The sequence below is a fragment of the Pyrgilauda ruficollis genome, unplaced genomic scaffold (assembly GCF_017590135.1).
Source record: "Pyrgilauda ruficollis isolate IOZ18807 unplaced genomic scaffold, ASM1759013v1 scaffold3, whole genome shotgun sequence".
Taxonomy (NCBI): Eukaryota; Metazoa; Chordata; class Aves; order Passeriformes; family Passeridae; genus Pyrgilauda; species Pyrgilauda ruficollis.
Window position 1 is genome coordinate 15,032,845 of NW_024524377.1, and position 21,984 is coordinate 15,054,828.

At 34.7% G+C, this 21,984-nt stretch overlaps 1 protein-coding gene across 1 annotated transcript in view; it reads right to left on the reverse strand.

Moving 5' to 3' along the window:
- The window catches only part of KCNH7 (potassium voltage-gated channel subfamily H member 7), a 209,000-nt gene that overhangs the window by 21,027 nt on the left and 165,989 nt on the right, over positions 1 to 21,984 (reverse strand). The window contains exons 7-12 of the mRNA XM_041473132.1: positions 20,748 to 21,173; positions 15,844 to 16,243; positions 15,178 to 15,377; positions 4,937 to 5,189; positions 2,963 to 3,168; positions 352 to 451 (exon numbers count right to left, since the gene is read on the reverse strand). Of these exons, the coding sequence (XP_041329066.1) occupies positions 352 to 451; positions 2,963 to 3,168; positions 4,937 to 5,189; positions 15,178 to 15,377; positions 15,844 to 16,243; positions 20,748 to 21,173 (1,585 nt within the window). The remainder of the gene's footprint in view (positions 1 to 351; positions 452 to 2,962; positions 3,169 to 4,936; positions 5,190 to 15,177; positions 15,378 to 15,843; positions 16,244 to 20,747; positions 21,174 to 21,984) is intronic.

Below are 21,984 nucleotides of genomic sequence, written 5' to 3' on the forward strand. Positions count from 1 at the left end.
AAAATAATCCACAGACTAAGTTGCCCACACAGTTTAAAACATGGTGTCTCAGAAAATAGATATTAAGAGATAATATACATATATATATGCATGCCTCAAAGGTAATAAGGTAGCTTAATGTTGGAACAGCTCTTCACAGACAGATGTGAAGTCATGGAAGGGTAAACCATATATTTTCTAGTGCTACATAAGCATATAGGGGTTAATGCAGAGAAGTTTTGCTGTCCATTTGGATTCTCAGGGGCTGCTTCAGTAACAGCCAACATGGACCCTAATGCACCCAGCATACCAAGTGAAATACCAATGAATAATGAGGCAGTGCTGTCTCATGTAAGAAATGAAGTTAATTACCTTTCTCTATTTCACTTTGGAAGGACAATTTCCGTCTTCGTATTTTGCAGTTATCTCCATCTGTATCATTGGTAGTTTGTGATCTTATTACGAGGTCAGACTTGATGAATGAAATATGAAACAAAATGACAGATTAGTCCCATCTAAAGAGGGCAGATTTGCAATAGGTGATTGACTGTTAATCATGTTCAAGCTTTAAAAAAGGCAATATTAAAGTCAGTCTGCATCAGCCTCTCCATCACCAGCTAATGAATGGAATTGCCCAAGGCTAACATTAAAAAAGTTTATGCAAATTGAGCAAAACCAACACTGTCATCACCTAATTGTGAAATAAAATTATACTGATAATAAGTTTACATGGAAATACATGTGTTCATGTGTTATCAACTTCTCTGAACTTGCACAGATCTGGTTTACATAACCTTAGACAAATTAATGAAAAAAATTAACCTCTAACAGAGAATGTATACTATTTCAAGAAGTAAAGTGGTAATTGATTGCAATTATATTTATATTTGACTGATGGTAATGATTATAAAGGTTACAGTTCGCAATGATTATAAGAGTTATATTTTACAATAAATATAGGCCTGACAAGCATCAGGCACTTTACCTCATTATTTTATCTTTCTAGACCCTCCCTTCCTCTTTATCAGATTTAGATCATTCAGATACTTATTTCTGTACCAGAACACAATGTTGTTTTTTTCTATCCCTCTTAAGAAGATTGCAGTGTTTTTGGTTTTTTTTCCCCAGTAGGTAAAAGATGCATTTAACTCTTGTTTTTTCTACTTTAAGAAATTTACAAATTAGCAAATATAACACCAGTTTTGCTCTTTGTGTACATACCCATGGCACTGGCTTTAACCTACTTCCATTCCCTGTGCTAGTGAGGTTTCCTGTACCACTCAAGTAAGCAGAGTTGCATGCAGGAGAAGGGCAGAGGGGAGCTGGGAAGCGTTTACATCTTTCTCTATCCCTTCACTTTAAACCTGGTGAGTAATGTGCTTCAGTGGTGGCCCACTGGTGGAATAACTGCCGGAAGAAAAAGGTACTTTCATACAAACAAGAGGGCAGGGGCAGAAGTAGAAGCAGAAGCATCTATTATTTTGATAACAAATTTAGATCTGAGTGATGTTTTGAAAATGAGAATGAGCTCAATGCTTTTGGGGGATGAGTTTCTGGATTGCAATAGACAGTGGAAAGAAAGTGGAATTGCTGGAGGAAAACTGTGATTTTGCAAGCTCAGAAGCATGGCTGAGCCTGTCCTGCCTTCCTTGTCTCTGATCTAAGGAAAAAAATCATGATTAAACACTGATGACAATGTAATTGGAAGAAATAATTGCTCAGAGTTAAATCATTAATGTGAAATTATCCTCAAGAAATTTTTCAAATATATGGACATTCAGTTTTAACTTAAATGTATCACTAGGCTATACATTCATTGTGTTGTATTTTACATGTAATTAATATTTATTACCTTTTCAATACACACAAAGGCATGACCAAAAAAAAAGAATATAATTGGTCTTTTATTTTCAGAACGATATTAAAAAATGGCCATAATAGAAAAAGTGACATTTCTTGTTAGAAGTTGTATTTGTTATATTTTTTTTAAAAATAAGGATTTCCACCTGATTATCAAAGATGTCCCTATGATTTGCAGCCCAAAACTTAGTGTTCTTTTTCTCCGTTTTTCTTAGAAGGCCTTTGAGGCCAAATTATGTTAGTTCCTTCTCACTGAACCTCTGTTTTTCTTTAAGGAAGACACAAAATGACATTATCTCAGAAATAATGAAATGTAAACCTGTGATTCTGTGGGCAGTGTAGTCCCTGCCTCGTGGCCAGGGCTGGGGTACCTACAATCTTCTGGGGAAGCCTTTAGCCTCGGCAGCACAAGCTGGGCAAGAGAATTTCCCCACTCCCCCTTTGGCCAAGCGTCCCCTTTCTTTCCCAAGTCAGAGTAATCCTGTCAGTCTGAAATTAGGAAACACTGGTAATATTTTGACTTTCCTGAATATGTAATTTGTGCAAAAGGGGACATTTAGGACAGTCACTGTGGGAAAAAGAGACCAAGAAATGCCTGCAAATCTGAAGACAGTGAAAGTTGAAAGGTTACTTGTAAGTTTCTAGTCCCCTAGGAGGTAGAGTGCCTGCCAAGATAAGGGAATTAACAGTTCTTATTTGAAAGGCAATTAAATATTTTCTATTGCTAGACATAGAAGGAATCTAGATAATCTGATTTATCCTTATTTTATGGATGTACAATTACATTTAGTGTCAAAAGTACCCCTTGTGGTGACCTAGGCTATAGTCATCTAATAAAACCATATTTTCCATGGCTTTAACAAAATCCCCCTGGGTGAAACCTTAATACTATTTAAATATAGAACCAAATCCTGTTAGATTAACATCATCTGAATAATTTCATTGACTTCTGCTGAGTTTAACTGACTTCAGTAGAAGCAATCAGGAGAGCATATTTTTTAAATATAGGATTTTAGCTTTTCATTTTGTTAACCTTAGTTTTTCAAATGCTATTTTCAAGTTTTGTTACTGTGGGACAGATTTGGCACAATATTAAGAGAGAAAAATCACTTATTATATGTACCTTTGCAGTTTCATCTCTCAGATTAAAAGTTAGTTCCAGATTGGTGAGAAAGAGATCAGAAAATTCAGGGTACATATCCAAAACTTCCAGTAGATCTTCTCTCTGGATCTTATGTAAGTCACAGTAAGTTAAAGCTCTCACATCTGCGTTTGACTTTCCTGGTTTTGCATAAAGATGTACCATCTCTCCAAAAATATCATTTTTCCCTGCAGAAAGAAAATTAAACAGAGATTATTATCTTAAACATGAATAAGCCATTACATTGAATAATGTATTTCTTTATGACAGAGGCATAGAATACTTGGTTTTACATGAAGTGATACAGATTCCCATTGCACTAAGTAGTTTCTATGTCCATTTCTGTGTGTAGGATTTTCAGAAAGAGGCTAATTAATATTTGGCTAATTATTGATAAACTGTTAGATTTCTGAGTCATTTCTATGCAGAGTAATTTTCCTTTATACCATCTATCCTTTTTTTGCAGATTCTTCACAATACTAGGGTCTCATTCACTGGAGCCAGCTATAGGCAGATTCCTACCTCATGGATCACACGACAGATGTGGGCTTAGTTTATTTTGGATACAGCTGTGCACATCTGTCTGACCTACCATTCCCTGCGAGAGTGAGGATCCAGACTGCAGTCCCTGTTGTGGGCAGCTATAGGTGGGAAGAGATATAGTCGCATGGCCCTGCAAATACCTGGTTTTCTGCCACAGTGTAAGAGCACAGGGATATGATGTGCATGATATGAAAAACTTGTCTAGTCTGCATCTTGGGCCCAGGAAGAAATTGATGAATCCATAAAATTGTCAGTTTGTCTTGATTGCAAGTGCAATAGAAATAGTAGAGAAATGTACATGTTTTTGGCGTGAGAGATGAATTCCTTGATGAACCACACTGCTCATAATCAGGGCAAGACTCTTACACAGTTAAGTAAAAACCTCACAGTGTTATACTTGCATGCTCTCTACTTTGTTTGTGCCTAAAGCAGGCCCAGCTGATGAGCTGCAACAGCATGAGATGATAAATTATCTTGATAACACTATCTAAACCTAGGGAAGGATTGCTTTAGGCACACCTTTGTTCTGCTCACATATCTACCCTGCAAAGTATAAACAGAATAATCAAAGTATTGAAACATACTGCCCCCAGTCCACATCTTGCTTCATCTGCTTTTCTGAGTGTAAGCTCCTAAAGTGGCCAATTAACAGAAAGACAACATATGAATGATATTACAGCTGGTATATGCTTCTGTACATTCTTTGCATTCTTATTATCTAATATAAAATTGGAGAAATCTGTAGTCATGTTATGTAAGGTTTTAGTTATTGTACTTTTCATATTGCTGTAGCTAAGCAGCTGCAGGTGAGCTCCCAGCTGGACTGAGCATTGTCCTGAGCCAACTTTGTTAGGAAAGAGAACAAGTAACGCATCATGCTATACAAACAAGAATGTGTTAAGAAGACATATAGGGGAAACACTGGTGTCATTACTTCTAGATAAAATTAATCTCTTATTCTCTTCTTTTCCTTTAGGCCTAGTGGGCAGAAACAGATATTTCTGAAAATCTCTAGAAGACATTTTGAATGCCCAGAGTAGATTGCTCCAGTTAGCAAACAGAGGAGTCTGTGTGTCTCAATACCTTCATCGCTGTTTAAGAACAAGGTGGCCTTGACTTTTGATCTTGCAGCACAATCAGAACTGGAATAATTGAATGTCTCCTTGCCTCAACTTGCAGCTTATCTTTCACCTAGGGATTAATGTGACTAAAGATAAATCTTTAGAAATCCAAAGATGTGGGTTCTTTGGTACACATGAATGATTGCAGTAAAGTAGATTTTTCTTCTTAAATTATTTCTTTGCTTGATTTAAAAAAACAGTAAAAATTTACAAATTTCCCGTCCCAGGAGAAACAATAATTTTTTTTTTGAAAATCTGACTCTTTTAATATGCCTTGTAATAGTGTACTTACCAAGAATGGCTACAACAATGTCACTCTTAAGGATTTCAATGGAGCCTCTTGACACAAAATAAAGAGCAGTGAGAACATCTCCACAGTGCACTAAAGTGTCTCCAGGAGGTGCATGTGTTGTCTTAAATTTCATAGCCAAAGCTCGAAGACAGCCTTTACTGGCTCCCCGGAAAGCTTTGCAATTCTGAAGCAAATTTTGGTTGAGGTGCAGACAAATGTCAGCTTGTAAGCATTCTGGAAATCCCTTCAGGACCTGGAAAGACAAGCATAGAGATTTCATACAAATGCTATGGAAGTTCTTGATATAATTATTGTTTTCTTCCTGGACAAAAAGAAAGAAGTGACATACAAATAGACATGGCTCTAAAAGGTGTAGGAGTATTAAAATTCAACAAATTCATAGTGTAATCTATATTGCAAAGATTTTACAATGTGAGTACTCCTATAAACACTAACCTGTATAGTGGTTACAAAATATGCTATTAAGATTTCTTTCATTGCAAGAAATGGTATCAGGGTACATGAATGACTATACTGCAGGAAAATAACAAATAAGACAGTGAAAGGGGAAGTCTTGACCAAATTTTACTTATTTGGACTCATATATCTATTTCCTTTTTATCAATTGTCAAAGTACTGCATTTATTATAAGAGAGGTTTTTGCTGAAATAACCATGATATTTGTAAAACGAGAGCTGTCTGAAGAAGATCAGATATTTTTCAGAGTGAGGGCATTTTATCAGGATTTTTGTGTTTAATACAATCTGCTTGCAAGTGTAGAACTTCGATTTTTATCCGAAAGAAAGCAACATGATCTATTGAAACAAGAATGTTGTGCAGATTTTCATAGACAGATGATTTGTTCAGCAAACAACAGGGCTACTTGCTGTGGTCCTTGCTCATCTTTTACTCAGAACAATAGGAGCTTGCCTGAAGTAGAATCATGGGATTCCTCTTAGGTACCATGGCAACATGTTAATTTTGTTTAGAAGGACAGGAGTATTTACAATGTGGTCATTATGTGTGAACTTAGTTCTAAGTTCTCTAGGATAACACACCTCTGATTCTTTTAGAATCTATAAACACTTCTGCTACTGACTTCAAGGGAATACTGTGAGTGACTCTGCGTGCTGACACTGTGACACACCCCCTTTCTCTGTTATATCCTGTTATCTGCTGTCAGTGATGTGATTGGGTCGTATGCTTTCCCTAGGGGCAGCTACAGCGGCTGCATATTACTAAAGGCAAAGTATGTACTGATGCTACAAGTCTTATGAATATGTGAACAGGATGTGTCTCTTTGTTATTAGATCAGTCTATTATTATTTCATGCTTGTTTATCTTCTGCACTTTTTAAATATATTTGTAAACATTTCTGCAAAGATATATCCAAAATTCATTCTTGTTGCTATATTAATTTCTACTTCAGCACAAAAAATTCCTCTACACTCACTCTCATTGCAGAAATTATTCATAACTCATATCCCTTGCTGGTGAAAATGAACATATTTCTGATATGAGGCTTCTATCTGCACAAGCCAAGCTATGTTTTAAAAATGAGATATTAGAACCTTTCTCAGAATTGAAATGTTTTTATGATTGCTAATGGAAATCAATGCTGTGAATAACAAACAGTGTTTTAACACACAGATATAGAAAATTTTTTGAGACTTATGGCATTACCACATGAAATTTATACATCATCAGAAAAAGCCAGCATTCAACAACACTAAGCAAAAGAAAATATGATAAATGAAAAGCTTGTGTGTCATCACTCTGTTTTCAGTATCTATCAAATCACTAGAAATATCAGTATCCAATTATGCTTTTTAATATAATGTAATTATTTTGAAATAAAAAGGCTGTAGGTTGTAGGAACTTATTTGCTCAATGATATTGAAAAACTGAGAAACAAATACATTCACCAAATGAAACAGGAGAAGAAGAATTGTGTTTATTTTGAAATTGTTCTTTAATCATGTGAGTGCAAAAGACCTATTTTGAATTAATTTGTTTTTTAGGTATGTATCTGAATACAATTTAGAGGAGCTCCATTTTTTATAGGATGTGAAAAAGGAAATGTATTTTGAATTCAGAAGTACTTACAAGAAAAGTGTATTTGAATTGTTAGGAAGTCATGAGCAGTTAGCTTACACTTAGAATAAATAGTTTTAGTTTTTCACATCAGCTGTTTATTTGATTTTCAAGGGATTGTATTTTACCATTAAGCAAAACCCATGCAGACAATGTGTGTTGGTTTATATTTCTGAAGATACTTTGGATATTCCCTTATAGAAACAATTATTTTTACAATTAATTTATATTTGTCATGAAACTGTTCGAAAATCATTGCATATCAGTTGATAGTTATTTAAATGTCAATGACATCTGAAATATACCAGCCTCTTTTCAAGCATCTGTGACTAAAAAGTCCCTGCTCCATGGAGCTTACACTCTAAAGTAGTTTTATACATCAGAGAGGAAAGACATCTACTCATAAATATCACAGTTTTAAAATGCCGAAAAGGAAGACTAATAACATTGGTTTCCAATGGAGATGATTCCATTAATACAAGCTTAGAAATTCAAGAAAAAGCTGATTGGAAGATAAATTTGTTAAAACAATGGCAAAACCTACATTACCAAAAAGAGCTTACCATATTGCACACATTGTGTGTAGTGAGGTGTTTAATCTAAGTCCAGCAGGTGACATAATACAGAATTTGACATTTCCAGACTAAGTTTTATGCTGTGCAGTACAGACATTTTGCCAACCCAAACTCTCAAATATTTGTTACATTCATTCTTGTATTCTGAATTCATTACTGAAATTTTATTGAAAACTATATTATACTTTGAGAATCAACATCAAATTTGTACACACTCTGCCTGTACTAAATATTAGAAAATCATCCATGCAGTCTTCAGAATACAAAAATTAAAAATTATAAAATTAGAACTGCTGTTTAATAATATTATTATTAATGAAAAACCCAAAACTAATAAATCACTTAAATACTGATTTGAGTTTCAATTGTTTCATTCTTTCCTAATATATTTCTATTGTTATACACAATATCTCCTCGGTTGTGATTCCACAGGGTCCTGGTGAGAAAAATCTTGATTCTCATTGTTAGAATCATGTTTGGAATCAGAACTCATGCGTAATTCAAGAAATACACACAGATATTTTTAAAAGATGTGTAATAAGATATAAAATCAGCTTTAGCCCTCCCCCCTTGAGAAAGAAAAAGTAAAGGAAAATCAGTTAAGATGCTGTGACCACAGGCTTCAGTTGTCTGCCATTGATAGTTATCAAATCCAAGTTCAGTTATCTCTTCCCGTTTGGAATAAAACTTACTCCACGTCAAATAACGTTGATTTGTCTAGGTGGCATGCTTACAGAGGAGGATAACACCATCTAGAGAGATGTAAAACATTTTACATACAATAAGTGATTGTTTCATGAGGATAGTAAGGACATGATTCATACTGCCTTGAAGAATGTGATCTTTTTATGAGGAGAGGGAGTCCAGCTTCATTAGTTTCTTTTCAGGATGACAGCAAGGTATCACACATTTATCAGGCACATTTGTGACAACAGGTTTGGACACATCTTTGTGCTTTAATCTCAGGCAACAAGCAACTCTTTGGGGCAAAGATAACCTTGGGTTTTTTGCATTAATTATAAAATTCATTACAATTTTTAGATTTTTAATCCTCAGTTCTGGAACAGGTATTGACATATGACTCACAGAAAATATTTAGAAAGTATTTAACCTGAAGCAAACCAGGATATTAGCTACAATAATTTTCATTAAACATAGAAATACCTCATTCCATACCAACAAAATCACAGAATGATTGAGGTTGGAAATGATCCTGTTGGAAAGATCATCTGGTCCATCCTCCCTGCTGAAGGAGGTCTACCTAGAGCTGGTAGCCAGGGTGATGCCAGGATGACTTTCAAATACCTCCAAGGACAGAGATGCCTTCATCTCTCTGGGCAACTTCTACCAGTGCTTAGTTATCCTCAGAGTAAAAATGTGTTTACTGGTCTTTGTCAAAGCCTCCAGTTTCAGTGTGTGACCATTACCTCCGGTCCTGTCACTGGGCACCACTGAAATTAAACTTGTACCACATTTTTTACACCCTCCCTTCAGGTATTTGTTCACATTGATGTGATCCACTGTGAGCCTTTATTCCTCCAATGTGGCTGAGCAGTCCCAGTTCTAGCATGGAACTAGAACTATTCCCTTTCCTAGTATGAGACATTCTCCAGTGCTTGTAGCTTTACAATCAAAGATACTCCTTTATTTCTGTATATAGTCTTCTGTTGCACATTTTCTATGCTGAAATATAGGTGGGATCATTAAATACCAAACAGCAATTGAAGAGAGCACAAGAGGGCTCTTGTGTGTTGGGCTGTGTTTGGGATATGTTGAAACTAGTGACTAAGGCTTTCTTGTCCTAGAACCAGTCAGACTTGTTTATGAGTGGCAGGTGCCCAGCATATAGAGGGAAAGATAAAGGAATATTCCCAAGTCATCTGAGAATTTCAGATGGCATAAACTGAAAGAGTATTCTGGTCCTTCTCCACTTTGTCTGATTATTCCTGCCTTGTCATGACCTTTCCTTGTGAAATGGTTTGAGAAACTGATCCATACCAAAAAACTGATCCACACCAAAAATTAACACAGCAAAAAATTTGAGCAGCTGAAGGTACAAAGAGGCAGGAGAAAATTCACTTTATGTCATGACCACATGTACTTAATATCTATTTGATTCTCACCTTCCTAAGTAAGATCTCAGGCTATGTTGACATTGGCTATACAAAATGCTGAATAAAGTTCCCAAAATATTTGAATAATACAATCTGAACTTTATATTAAAACCTGTTATTTTCATTAACCTTTTGTCTTAGTTTGTTCAGAAAGAATTAGTGAAATTAATTAATATTAATTCATATATTTGATGAAATAACCTGTGTATTTAATTTTCATCTTTTTGCCAGCCACCTAATTTTAAGGCTGACCTGATATTCTCCAGCTGCACAAATTGCACTGTTTAGATTTTGAATTAGGATCTCTGTCCCCCAGTAGTTGTTTCCTCTGATGGAGAATAGTGTGGGATTTAGTTCCATCACAAACATTTGACTATTGTATTTGAATAACATTATCTAGGCTAAACATTTCTGTAATTCAGCAATTTTATTTCTAGAAAGAATTTAGAATTTACTATTCAATATTCCTGTGATAATTAATTACAGAAATTAATTATTTCTGTAAGTAGAAGGTTGAAACATTTCCAAGCATTTTCAGCATTTAGAAAAGAAAGAACAGGGTCACAGCTGGCAATAATACTGCTCCAGAAGCTCTTGGGCACCACATAGAAAAAATAATATTTCTGAAAAATCCTCTTCTTTGTATGGAATGGGTTTTTTTTTTAATGTTCAGTATGTTTCCTTTCAACAGTTGAGAGAGAGAAGCAGTATGTGATAATGAGCTAATTCACCTTTCAATGAGATTGAAGCCTGACAACCTTACCAAGAATAGGACCTTTTGTTTTCAGTCATAGCCACAACACAGATGTGTGACATCTTTATGCTGAAATTAGTGAAGCTGCAGTGGACCATTCTTCTAGAGTCCTATTACAGTTTCTGAGTACATCTGAAAAGTGAGCTCTGTGATATGATACATTGCTGAACAAGGCAGATGGAAAATTTTTTCAGTTTCTTCAACTGTTGACTCCCTTACTGACAGAAAAGTTTTAAGTCTGTAGAAGTTGAAAATTGACCAGATTTGTCAATCAAAAAATACGATGATTGAAAAATTAATTGCTCTTTTTTTTGAGATTTTATACCACAAAATACAATGCACTGAGAAACTGATAAAGGATCATTTAGAAATAGATGGACATCCTTGAAAGTATTTTTTATGAGGTCTTATTTTCTATAGCTCAATTCAATAGAGGCAATCACATTTTTAAAGTTGCCTTTTTTAGAAAATAAAAAACAAGGTTATGGCTAATCATAAGGTACTTTGCGGCTGGTTTGTATGTTGATTTCTGTTCTAACATACAGGCAAATAGCACTACCAAGTTCCAACATGATTACATATTCTCTCGGTTAAAGAATTTACTGCTAGGTTTTGTTTCAAACACATCTAATTTGCGTTGGTCTTTTGATGTACAAAGAATTTCTCCTTGCTGTTTTAGAAATCCTAATTTACTTCTCTAATCCTCTGCTTCAAATATATTAGTGGCACTGGTTCTATTGCTAAAACTGGTTTTGTTGTAAGAAGTGATCACAGTGGGAGGAAAAGCAAGAATGAAAAATGTAGTGATGTCAACCAGGTGTCAGTGGCCAATTTCTTACAAAAGAAGCCTGTTCAAGGCAATGGTGAACCTGGCTTTATTTGCCACTATAGAATTGCTGGTTCAAGGTAGGTGTGTGTTCTACTCTACTGGTATGATCACAGTGGCCAAGACAGTTATCAAAATGGTAAAATGAACCATTTGCTTGGATGCTTGCAGGAGAAATCATACATTCATTCATAAAAATTCTGACTTGTTCTCCCCTTTCATGCTATAGGACAAAACCCAATCCAAAAAGACATCTGTCCCACACCCAAAATTTTAATAAATGTTTACACTGGGCTAAACGCTTTTCAGCTTTTCCCACTTAGTTACTTCTTCAAACTCTTTTCAAATGTAAAATAAACCAATAAAGCTATTCAGATGCACAGAAGATCCATGGAAAGGGTGGGACAGGATTTTAAAAAATACATGCATAACTTAAAAAAAAATCTCAAACACTAAATAACTAATCTTTTTAGGGTAAGCATCATAGGCATGCTATTATCAGCACTGGACTGATAACATAGGAATGAAAGAGGAAAAGGAAGACAAAAACAATTTAGGAAAACTAGAACAGGATAATTAAAAATATTACAAGAATTGGAATCTTTGGGACTGGTGACATCTTTCATGAAACAATATGCAATGTAAATATTTTTTTTGTAATTTGACTTTGCCAGTGTATAACATAGGGACATGATTTAAATTATGCTTATTCTATAGACTCAAGATTTTTTATCCAGATTAAAATAAATCCCAAATCCTGTTTATCCAGTCCATGCATAATTATGTGGAACTGTTTTTAACCAAAATACATTATGTAATGAAATATAATCAAAAATATGTAGAAATGGAGCAGAAGGGAGCAAATGAACAAATAAACAAGGTCGCAGCATATTTCACTTGCAGGTCTTTAAAGCTAATTTTAAGTTTAACAATTTCAAATAAGCATACAGTATTATCTTCTGGTTTGTAATCTAAGGTGTAGAATTTTGTTTAGAAAATCAAGTTTAGTCTTAGTGCACAATTACTCCTGATATTAAAAGGGTTTCTGTTTAATGTCTTTTTTTATATTTTATTTTCCACTTTACCTGGATTCTTAAATATATTACTGAGGATAATTTAAAGCATCTTTTGAAATATAGTCTCCATGTTATTTTATATATATATATATATATATATATATATATATATATGAGTATGTGTGTGTATATGTTGCATGTACATATATATATGTATATATAAAATGTAAATGATTATGCACTTCATATTTCAAAGGAGAAAGAGGACTACATTTTTTATTTTTTTCAGCTTTCAGTCATGAAATGAAGAAAAAAGATATTGGATGAAATTCTGCCTTCAGAATTCACAAAAATCTCCAAGTAGACATGAGCAGGAGTCAAACACATTTGTTTGAGGACAATGTCAGTCCTTTGTTCTGTAAATGCAAATATTTCATGCAAAATTAAGAAAAAAACCACATGCAAGTCCAACTCATATGCACATGGCTAATAGCCAAGAAAACTTCATTGGTGCGTGTGTTAACATGCATATATGGTGTAAACCAAGAGCATTCACACAAAGAAAAATGCAGAATGATCAGCAGCATGACAACTTCGTCAGTGACATTCCTACAGAGCAACTATCTAATGCAAACCAATATGCACATGACTTTTTTTGGGCAGAGAAGCATGACTTGAGTTGTGGGGTAAAACAGTGATTAATAAACATGGTTAGATTAACATTTTTTAATGTCTAATTTTTAGTAACCATTTTGCCCCACATCTGATTCTGCCTGGATTATTTCCCTTTGCTATCTACCCCTTCATCATGCAAAAAGTTACAATTAAAATTAGAAAGCATTGAACAAGCTCTAAACCCAACAGATAACATGGATATTCTTCACACTTTATACTGGAATTAAATTTGATATAAATACCTCCTGCTCTTACCAGTGGGTGGTGTTATTCCATGTATTTAGGTGTGAAGCAGACAGGAAAGAGATAAATCTTTCATAAGTACAATGTAAATCACACAATTCTTATATTATCCTTGTACTAAGTGTAATATATTCAAACTCTTAAAGAAAATAAGGTGATTGACAAAAACTTGAGGGACAGAACTGTGAACAGAATAAGGAATAAAATACAATGAAACAAGATACTAAACTTGAGGGTTTTTCCACACTTTATTAAAAACAAATCCTCCATACTGCCTCACAATCATATTGCAGAATATGGGCTATTTAATGCACTTAATTGTTATTTCACATTCATGACAAATCCAGGACTAATTTCTGTACACCAGTTTCCAAATTATGCAACTTTTCACGTGACAACATCCAGTTATAGTTACTATTTCATGTGAACCAGGAGGTTTTAGTATATCCATTAGTGGTAATGAATTAGTTAAGGCATATATGACTTTGTAATATCTTCAGAAATAATTCAGTGAGCTGCTTTAGGCTTAGGTTGAATGCACCTGCAGCTTAAGGGCCTGATCCTGCAAAGTGCTGAGTACCCCACCGTTCCATTGCCATCAGAAGGAATTAGGGCTATTCAGGACCTCACAGGATGAAGCTACTGATGCTGCCTTCCACTGCAGTAATCCCCAGCAGAGGTTTATACAATTGTCCTTGTCCTGCCCTGGACATATTTCCCTCTGGAGGGGACACATGGAAGTGGCAGGTGAAGCCAAATATATTAATTTTCTATTGTATTTTTAAGATCTGCTTTACTTAATGGTAACCATAAAGTCCAACTGTCAGTGATTCACCTTTATAAAAGATATTAATCAAGACCATTTTTTGTTTGCTGCATAAAAATGTTGTACTCTGACAGTCATTCAGAAATGTATGTGTAGATATCACATGAAAGCTGTTTGAATGCATGTCAAAATTTTGGAAGTTGATTTCTAGTTAAATTGTTGCAAAAGTGTATAGATTTTCTTGTTCTTGACAGTTTTCTGGAGAGTTCTGCAGTTTCTAGTCTGCAGCTCTGAATACCTCTGGAAAGCATCCCTACAGATTCACAGGTCCTTAACATGTACAATGCTCTCAGCGTCTTCAAACTGATGTTGACTTTTCAGAAAAAATGCTTCTATCTCCAGAAAATAAGACAGACATATAGATGCTTACTTTTGCTCACTAGCAGATTGTTATTCCTTTTTAGCTAGCCATGTATTTATAGAAGGAGAGATTACAGGAGTTTTTTTATCAAAACCAGAAAAAATGAGTGTTATTCCTTGTCAGTCCCTAGAAATGAGTTTCTGTGGATGGCTAAATGGCTAGTGTTGATTTTCAGTGCAGAATTACATGTTGGGAATGCAAATGAATTACTTTTCAGACTGTCATGTGATTCAAATATTTCTCTTTGAAAAGAGCAGCTAAACCTGCCTGCTCCTCTCTTCAATCCATTCCCAATATACCTGTTCTAGATTACATGGAAGGATTTGGAAAAAGAATTGATCTCCACAGTTTTTATAGAACAGTAGCTCTGTAGATATCAACACAGGTTCTCTTGTTTGATACTGGAAATGGAAAATCAGGGCGAAGAACAAACAAATTTCCAGAACACCTATATCTGAAATAAGAAACCTACATTTTTTTTTTCTCTGTTTAAGCTTACAGAAGTCACCTATAGTTCTCAAGCTTTCCTATACACAGTGAGAATTCAGATTACTGATATACTTGTGAATAACCTAGGCAGTGAAATGTTTGTATGCCAAACATGTAGTGCTTGATTGTAAACAACTGAGGTATATATCCACCTTGTTAAGCTTGTACTTTTAGAGTTTATAAATACTAAAGACTTAAAGTCTCTTTCTAATTTCTCATGCATTTATCTATTGCTCAGCATCTCTGCCTGAAAAACAGAAGAACATACCATGTTCATGTCAATGCCATTGGTGTATGTCCACGCATGCTGGAAGTATTCCTCCAGTCGCTGCCGCAGAGGGTTCGGGATCTGATGAAAGCGTATGAACTCCTTCACCCGCAGCATCTGCATGTGGTACCGTGCAGTTCCCGAGTAGAGCCTTTGGATTATTGCAGATACGTTTCCAAAAATGCTAGCGTACATTAATGCTGGATTAAAGAGAAACAAAACTTAAGACATATCATTGGGCTTTGCAGATGAGTACGGCTAAGGAAAAGTTAAGAACACAGGGAAGAGTTAAAAAGGTATGCATACATTTATAGGTTCAGTTTTAAATAGAAAAATAAAATATAATTATGATTATACTAATATGATGGGATATAATTTCCTAAATCCTCTCCAAACTACCTTCTTACCTTATACAGGATTTTCTTACAGACACTGCTATACAACACAGATATTCTAACAGTTTGGATAACAGATTTTGAGTAGTCAAGCAACTTGATTACTTCCTGACACTGAATGAGTCACAACATATTTTTGCATATAACATTCCTTTCCCTAGGAATTTGCCCTTCCGGCTGCATGCTTATAATCTTATTAGTTTAGAATGTTAAGCCATCAAACACAGAGAGAAAAAAAAAAAAGATTAAAATCCACAATAAAGTTACTTACAGCCAATCAACATGACACAGATGGAAAAGATTTTCTCTGAGTTGGTGTTTGGAGACACATTTCCAAATCCTACACTTGTCAGACTGCTGAAGGTAAAATAAAGTGCTGTAACATATTTGTCCTTGATAGATGGTCCAGAACTTGCATCACTCTTATTGTAATGCTTTCCTAGTTGTTCTCCTAAAGAATCCAACCAACCAATCTTGTGAGCCAAGTAAGGTCTTTCTACATTTCCAATGGCATACCAAATGCAAGCAAGCCAGTGTGCAATTAGTGCAAATATGCACATGAGGAGCATCAGAACAGCAGCACCATATTCGGAGTATCTGTCCAGTTTCCGTGCTACCCTCACCAAACGCAGCAGTCTAGCTGTCTTCAGAAGGCCTATTAATGTAGTTGTCTGTAAAAATAAGATAGGAATTAATTTTCTCTGTTAGCAAATGTATTCTCATGAATAGTAAGCTTGAATAAACCACTACAAATTCCATTTTTTTGGGGGGAATCAAAGAGTAGAAGAACCTATTTCAATGTAAATTTAATTGTATTTTCTTTCAGCTATCAATTTTATTATAAAACCAGGGGAAAAAAATAAGAAATGTACATTTAAAATCAAGATATATTGAAGTTGTCATTATGTGCTAAATACCCTTTCACGTTGAATATTTCACTTGATCTGGACTCTGGAGCTAACCATAATGGATTTAATGATCCAATAGATTAATGGTTTTTTAACATGATAAAGTGTGTAAGTTATTGGAACTATTCATAACTATATGACTGTCCACATAGATAATAAGTATTTTTGAAGAAAGCTGTGTGACTGTATTTGATCCTAACTTAGAAACTCCTTGCAATGCCCTGACACACATATTTCACAAAGAGAAATAACAGAGCAGAAGTGTCCCGAAGAGTATATCTACAAGATTCCTCCTGTTTGTAGTGATAAAAAAATTCATACAGGTGAAAGAAGATAAAGTACTGTGAACAGAACATCATGGAAAAGTTGCTCCTGATGAATCTTTTTGCGTCTTGTAGGTGTAGTGGCAAGAGACAGTGATAAAAGCACTACACATTAAGAAAAATAAATTGGCGAAGTGTAAAGCAGGAATGTATTTCAAGATTTTTAGTGCAGACATGTGCTATTATCCATTGCAGCCTCTTTGAGGCATTAACCTTTTTAAAGGAATTTAGAGGTTATTAATATAAGTTTTCAAATTTCAGTTAGTAAATAATCTTCATATTTGCTAATTCCTTGTAGAAGGAATAGACAGCATTGTTAAGAGGAACAACTGGATTAAAAAAAAAACCTCAGCTACCTTTTTTCCTTGCATTAAGTTTGAACATATATTAAAGTATTCAGTAAATGCCAAGAGTGCATACATTTTTAATGTTTTGTTTGTTTGTTTATTTGTTGGTTAGGTTTTTTTTTTTTTTAACATGCATGTATATTACATGACAGAACAGAAAAAGTTTTCCAAGCCTCACAAACCACTCTGACAGTAGTATGCATCACATTAAAGCTTTTTTTTTGCAACAAGTACTAGACTAGTTTTTATGTTTTATTAAATCCTTGCATTTACCACGTTTCTGAGGAAAACCCCAAAACTCTTGGAACAAAACAAATCTTTCTTGGCTGCATTTCTCAGTGGACAACTCAATAAATTGTTCATATTTTCTGAGTAAATGAGCAAGAGAATAATGTATGGTAACACTCCTTAGTTCAGTTTAATACCCCAAATAATAACTTCAGGGTGAATTTCTCATTGCCACATAAAGAAGGTTAGTGACCTCAATAGTCTGAAAGACCACAACCTTCAAAATGTTATGCCCAGGCTGAGATTCAGAAACATGTAAATATTGTGATCAGGTTATTTTTTCTTTGTAGGTAGATCAGGGTTATATATTTTTGAACTCTTAAGAAAAGCTAAGATTTGTTTTTAGTGGGGTGTTTGAAACATTCTATTACAGATGTAGCCATATGTCTGCATCATGCAAGAGACCACATATTCTTGCACTGCCCCTTAAATAGTTCAGATGGTAGATTGTTAATCTACAATATGTCATCACTGTTCCACCGCATTCTTAAGATAAAACTTGCTAATATTATTCATACTCAGTGTCAATCCTATACTTAGATACATCAGTTTGAGCTCTGGAGTATGTTCAAGGTATATAATGCAAGAAAATTTCATCTCTTAAGGATAAAATCAGCATGAATGAGACTAGATATGCTTAAAGCATCAAAAGAGGCTTTAACACTAAAACAGAGCTGGCAGCAGAGGTGAAAACATGGTCCACAAATTTTGATGTGCCTTACATGCTGTCCACTTCTCAGCACAGATGTAGCCTTCACATAGTAACAGTACACCTCCCATGAGTCGCTTGGCCAGGGACAGAAGTTCTTGGTTTCAGAACTATGTCTCATGTAACGTAATTTTGTTGGTGTCCTGGAATACTTTGATCAGCACAACGCCCAAGAGGGCAGGGGTCCTACTCTGTCAGTTACCTTACCCCATCTGGTGCCAGCCATTAATATCTGCAAATAGCAACCTGATAGATGCTGCTCTCTTTTCTGGATTGCTTGCTTCTCTGTTTCCATCATACCTATCTGCTGGACTACAAGTTCAAGAGTAGTTGGATAATCACATCAGATTTTTTTTTTCTTTTCTCTTCTTTCCTCTCCATCTACTCATGATTTTTATCTTCCCAAATATCAGGGAAGCCACCTAACTTTCACAACACACACACAAAAAAGAGAGAATTATTTACAACCAATCATAATTGTGAGTCTCATTAAGCAGAAAAAAATTTTAAAATTACATTATTTCCCTATTTTAGAAACTGGAAAGTTAACGGTCTAACTCTTGCTTTCTTATGGATGAAAAAGTATGGCTCAAATAGAAGCATTTGGATAGTGCTGTATGTGGTATTTGGATTATTATCTCCTGCCCTTTCAAGACTCCATTTGATATCAAGGTGTTTTAAAGCTGCGTGAGCACAGGTGGAGCTCTCTTTAGAGCTTATGTTGTTTAATAAAAAGACTATTCAATACAGTTTTTCACTGGGGATCTTATTTGAAGAATCTGTAGATAACAAAAAAGAGCTATTTCACAAAAAAGATAGCTTTCATGACTGAAAAAATTCTATTAAATGAAAAATGCTCCATTCTGTCAGTTTTACATTTCCCTCTTCTTGCTAAACCATGAAAAAGGGATCATTGGTGAAATATTATAGTTAGCAATGTAGGAAGAAAATCTGCAGTAAGTAGCAGCTTAGAAAAGTGATTGACATATTCAATACCATGAATGAGAGAGAGAAGCTATGATGGCACGGTGAATGGAACATAACCTATATAGCATCATTGCTGCTTAGATAAACAAACCCATTTTTTTTCCAGGTAGAGAAACTGGTAAATTACTATATTTTGAGGGAATAAAGAATCAATTTACTTTATCTGCAATAGTGAAAAAGTCATTACATGGTCCAATGATTTCTGTTTCAACTTCCACATTTTTTTATCTGTCTACTCATCTGCAAGAATGCACTTGTTTGTTACCGTAATCTGTAATGTTATCTTATGTTAAAGTTATTCCTTTAGCATGACTTTAGCATCTGGCACTTTACTTTTAAGAACACCTGTAACAGTGGAGGTGTGGAAGCATGATGCTCAGGGACATTCCTTCAATGAACTTTGGAATTGATCCCTGTTGTAATACTTTATGTTCCACACTTCTAATCGTTGAAAATAATTTTTGGCAATGACAAGTGATCAATGATCAGAAAGGGATGTAGACCATGCCTGGAGGGCAATGTTGTAGTCTGAGTTAGAAGTAATGCCATTATGAAAATGTTGGTCTTTCATGTATCTGTGCTCAGAAAACCACAGAAAAAGTTATTTGCTGAAAGATGGACAAATGCCACAGATAATTAATGCAAAAAGTGATCAGATTTTCTCTTAAATCTCTGGGCTTTTTAGTCACCTTCTGAATAAAAAAGTTCTCTTCTGGTAAAAGAACTATTAATATGTTCCCTCTGTGCTTTATATTGCTCTCTCTCTTCTTACTGCTTTCCTTAGTAACATTTATTTTTAGTGCACAGCTTTATGTTATGTTTCTCTAGACTCCTCATTTATGTTTTGCTTGGTTTGCTGCTTTTTTTTTTTAAAAAATCTGCATTCTGTGCATCACAGAATTCTCTACTTTTCAGAAAAAAATATTATGATTTTATCCCTTCTTAAATTTAATAAAATTGTTTGGAAGAACTGGGTCAGGAATCCAAAATATAGCATATATTTTATATACCTTTAGGCCAGTTTTGGATGCATATATTAAACAGTTTTTTACTCTGTTGTGTAGATAGATCATGCTTGTCAAGGTAATATTTTTTTTCCTTCTTTTGATAGTCCATATTCTTGATAAAATTGACAACAGCCAAATCTCTTTGATAACTAGTATAGTTTATGCTACAACTACTCTGTTTTCTGCTAAGTAAACATCTGACCTAAACATTTTGAGCAGAGAAAAATTATTTTAATGATGCAATGCCTACAAAGCACTTGCATCATGGGCAGTTTTTAAAAAGTGAAAAATCAAAGCAGCAATTCTTATATAAAACCATTGGACCAAGTCCTTCATACACAATATATCTATTATTTCTAAAGACAGTATCAAATATGGTATAAGTGAAAAATACTAGATGAATCATTCAATGTTTTCTCTTGTCAATGAAAGCTAATATTGTACCTTATTCTACAAAGGAAGATTCAATTTTTGTTTAACATTAAAAGATGGCATGGAAGTACTAAGCAGCTATTAAATGACAAGCAAAAAATACTTTAGGATACACAGAATATCATCGTGAAGTAATAGATTAAGATTTAAGATTTCTTATTCATGTAAGCTTACCTCTTCAGAGCCAGAGCCAAAAATCAGCAGGTCAAAAGGTATTGCAGCAACCATGTCAATTAGGAACCAGCCTTTGAAGTAGTGAATTGCTATTTTTGCTGGATCACTTACCACTTCTTCATTCTGGTTTACATATGTTGTTCTGAAGTTTATTAGAATGTCAATGATAAACATAATATCCACAATTAAATCTACAACATTCAGTGGGCTGCAGGAATATCCACACTCTCTTCTCTTTCGATCCTCACTGTCATTCAGAAGGAAGGCAGCCGAGTAAGGGGTGAATATGGCAGTGTATATGACCAGCAACAAGATGAGCCAGTCCCAGACAGCTTTGAAAGGACTGTAGTGCAATATAGTAAACTTGTTGATGCGAGGTGTCTGGAGTTTATATTCTGGTAGAACATCAGCCCCTAAGGATAGAACCTAGAATAAGAAATGTACCACATCAAAAATTAGCCAGTGTATCTACTCCAACTTCCAGTAAACATAGCAAAAACAGGACAAAAAGTACTTCATTGTAGTTTTGAGAACTAAGCTTCAATTATTTAGTGTTTTGGCAAACTAGATTTCTGTGAAATTCGTGGTGTCTGCCAGGTCAAATAAATTCATTGACAATTTTGCACAGTAGGTTGATTCTTGTCCCCTGTAGCAAACATTAAGAAGCATATCTTATATCCATAAAATCTGCATTATTAAGCATGTAATGAAATTCATTTATCCACCACATGATAACCTTGCCAGCCTTCTCACGGCCAGTGAATGACTTTTCTTGCAGTGATGTAGTGTTTTTCTCCCAAAGCAAACCTATTATCATTGGCTTATATTCCCAACCAAAGAGTTTACTCTCATTAGAAAGTGTACACAACCAAAAATTATAAAAAGTCAGAGAAAGATCTGTTAGCGTCCTTGACATCTATCTATACTTTAAATTTTGTGGTGTTAGAAACCTTCATGCACAGACAAATTACACTGAGGCTGTAGTTCTAGTTCAGCTGAAGGTGTGACAAAGGATACCACAGGAGTATTGCCTTTTGCTCCACTTCTACATTTGTCAATGCCTAAAGCTTATTATTCCTTTAAAAGTATGGATTTGTTATCTGCTGGTGTTATCTAAGTTGGATTTCAATTTTATTTGGAAGGATTATGTTTGTAAGCACTGCTTAATTTGCTGGCTATGGAAGCTGAAATGTTTGCTTTGTTGCAAAGAGCAAGCATTGTGTGAGCACCAGATAAA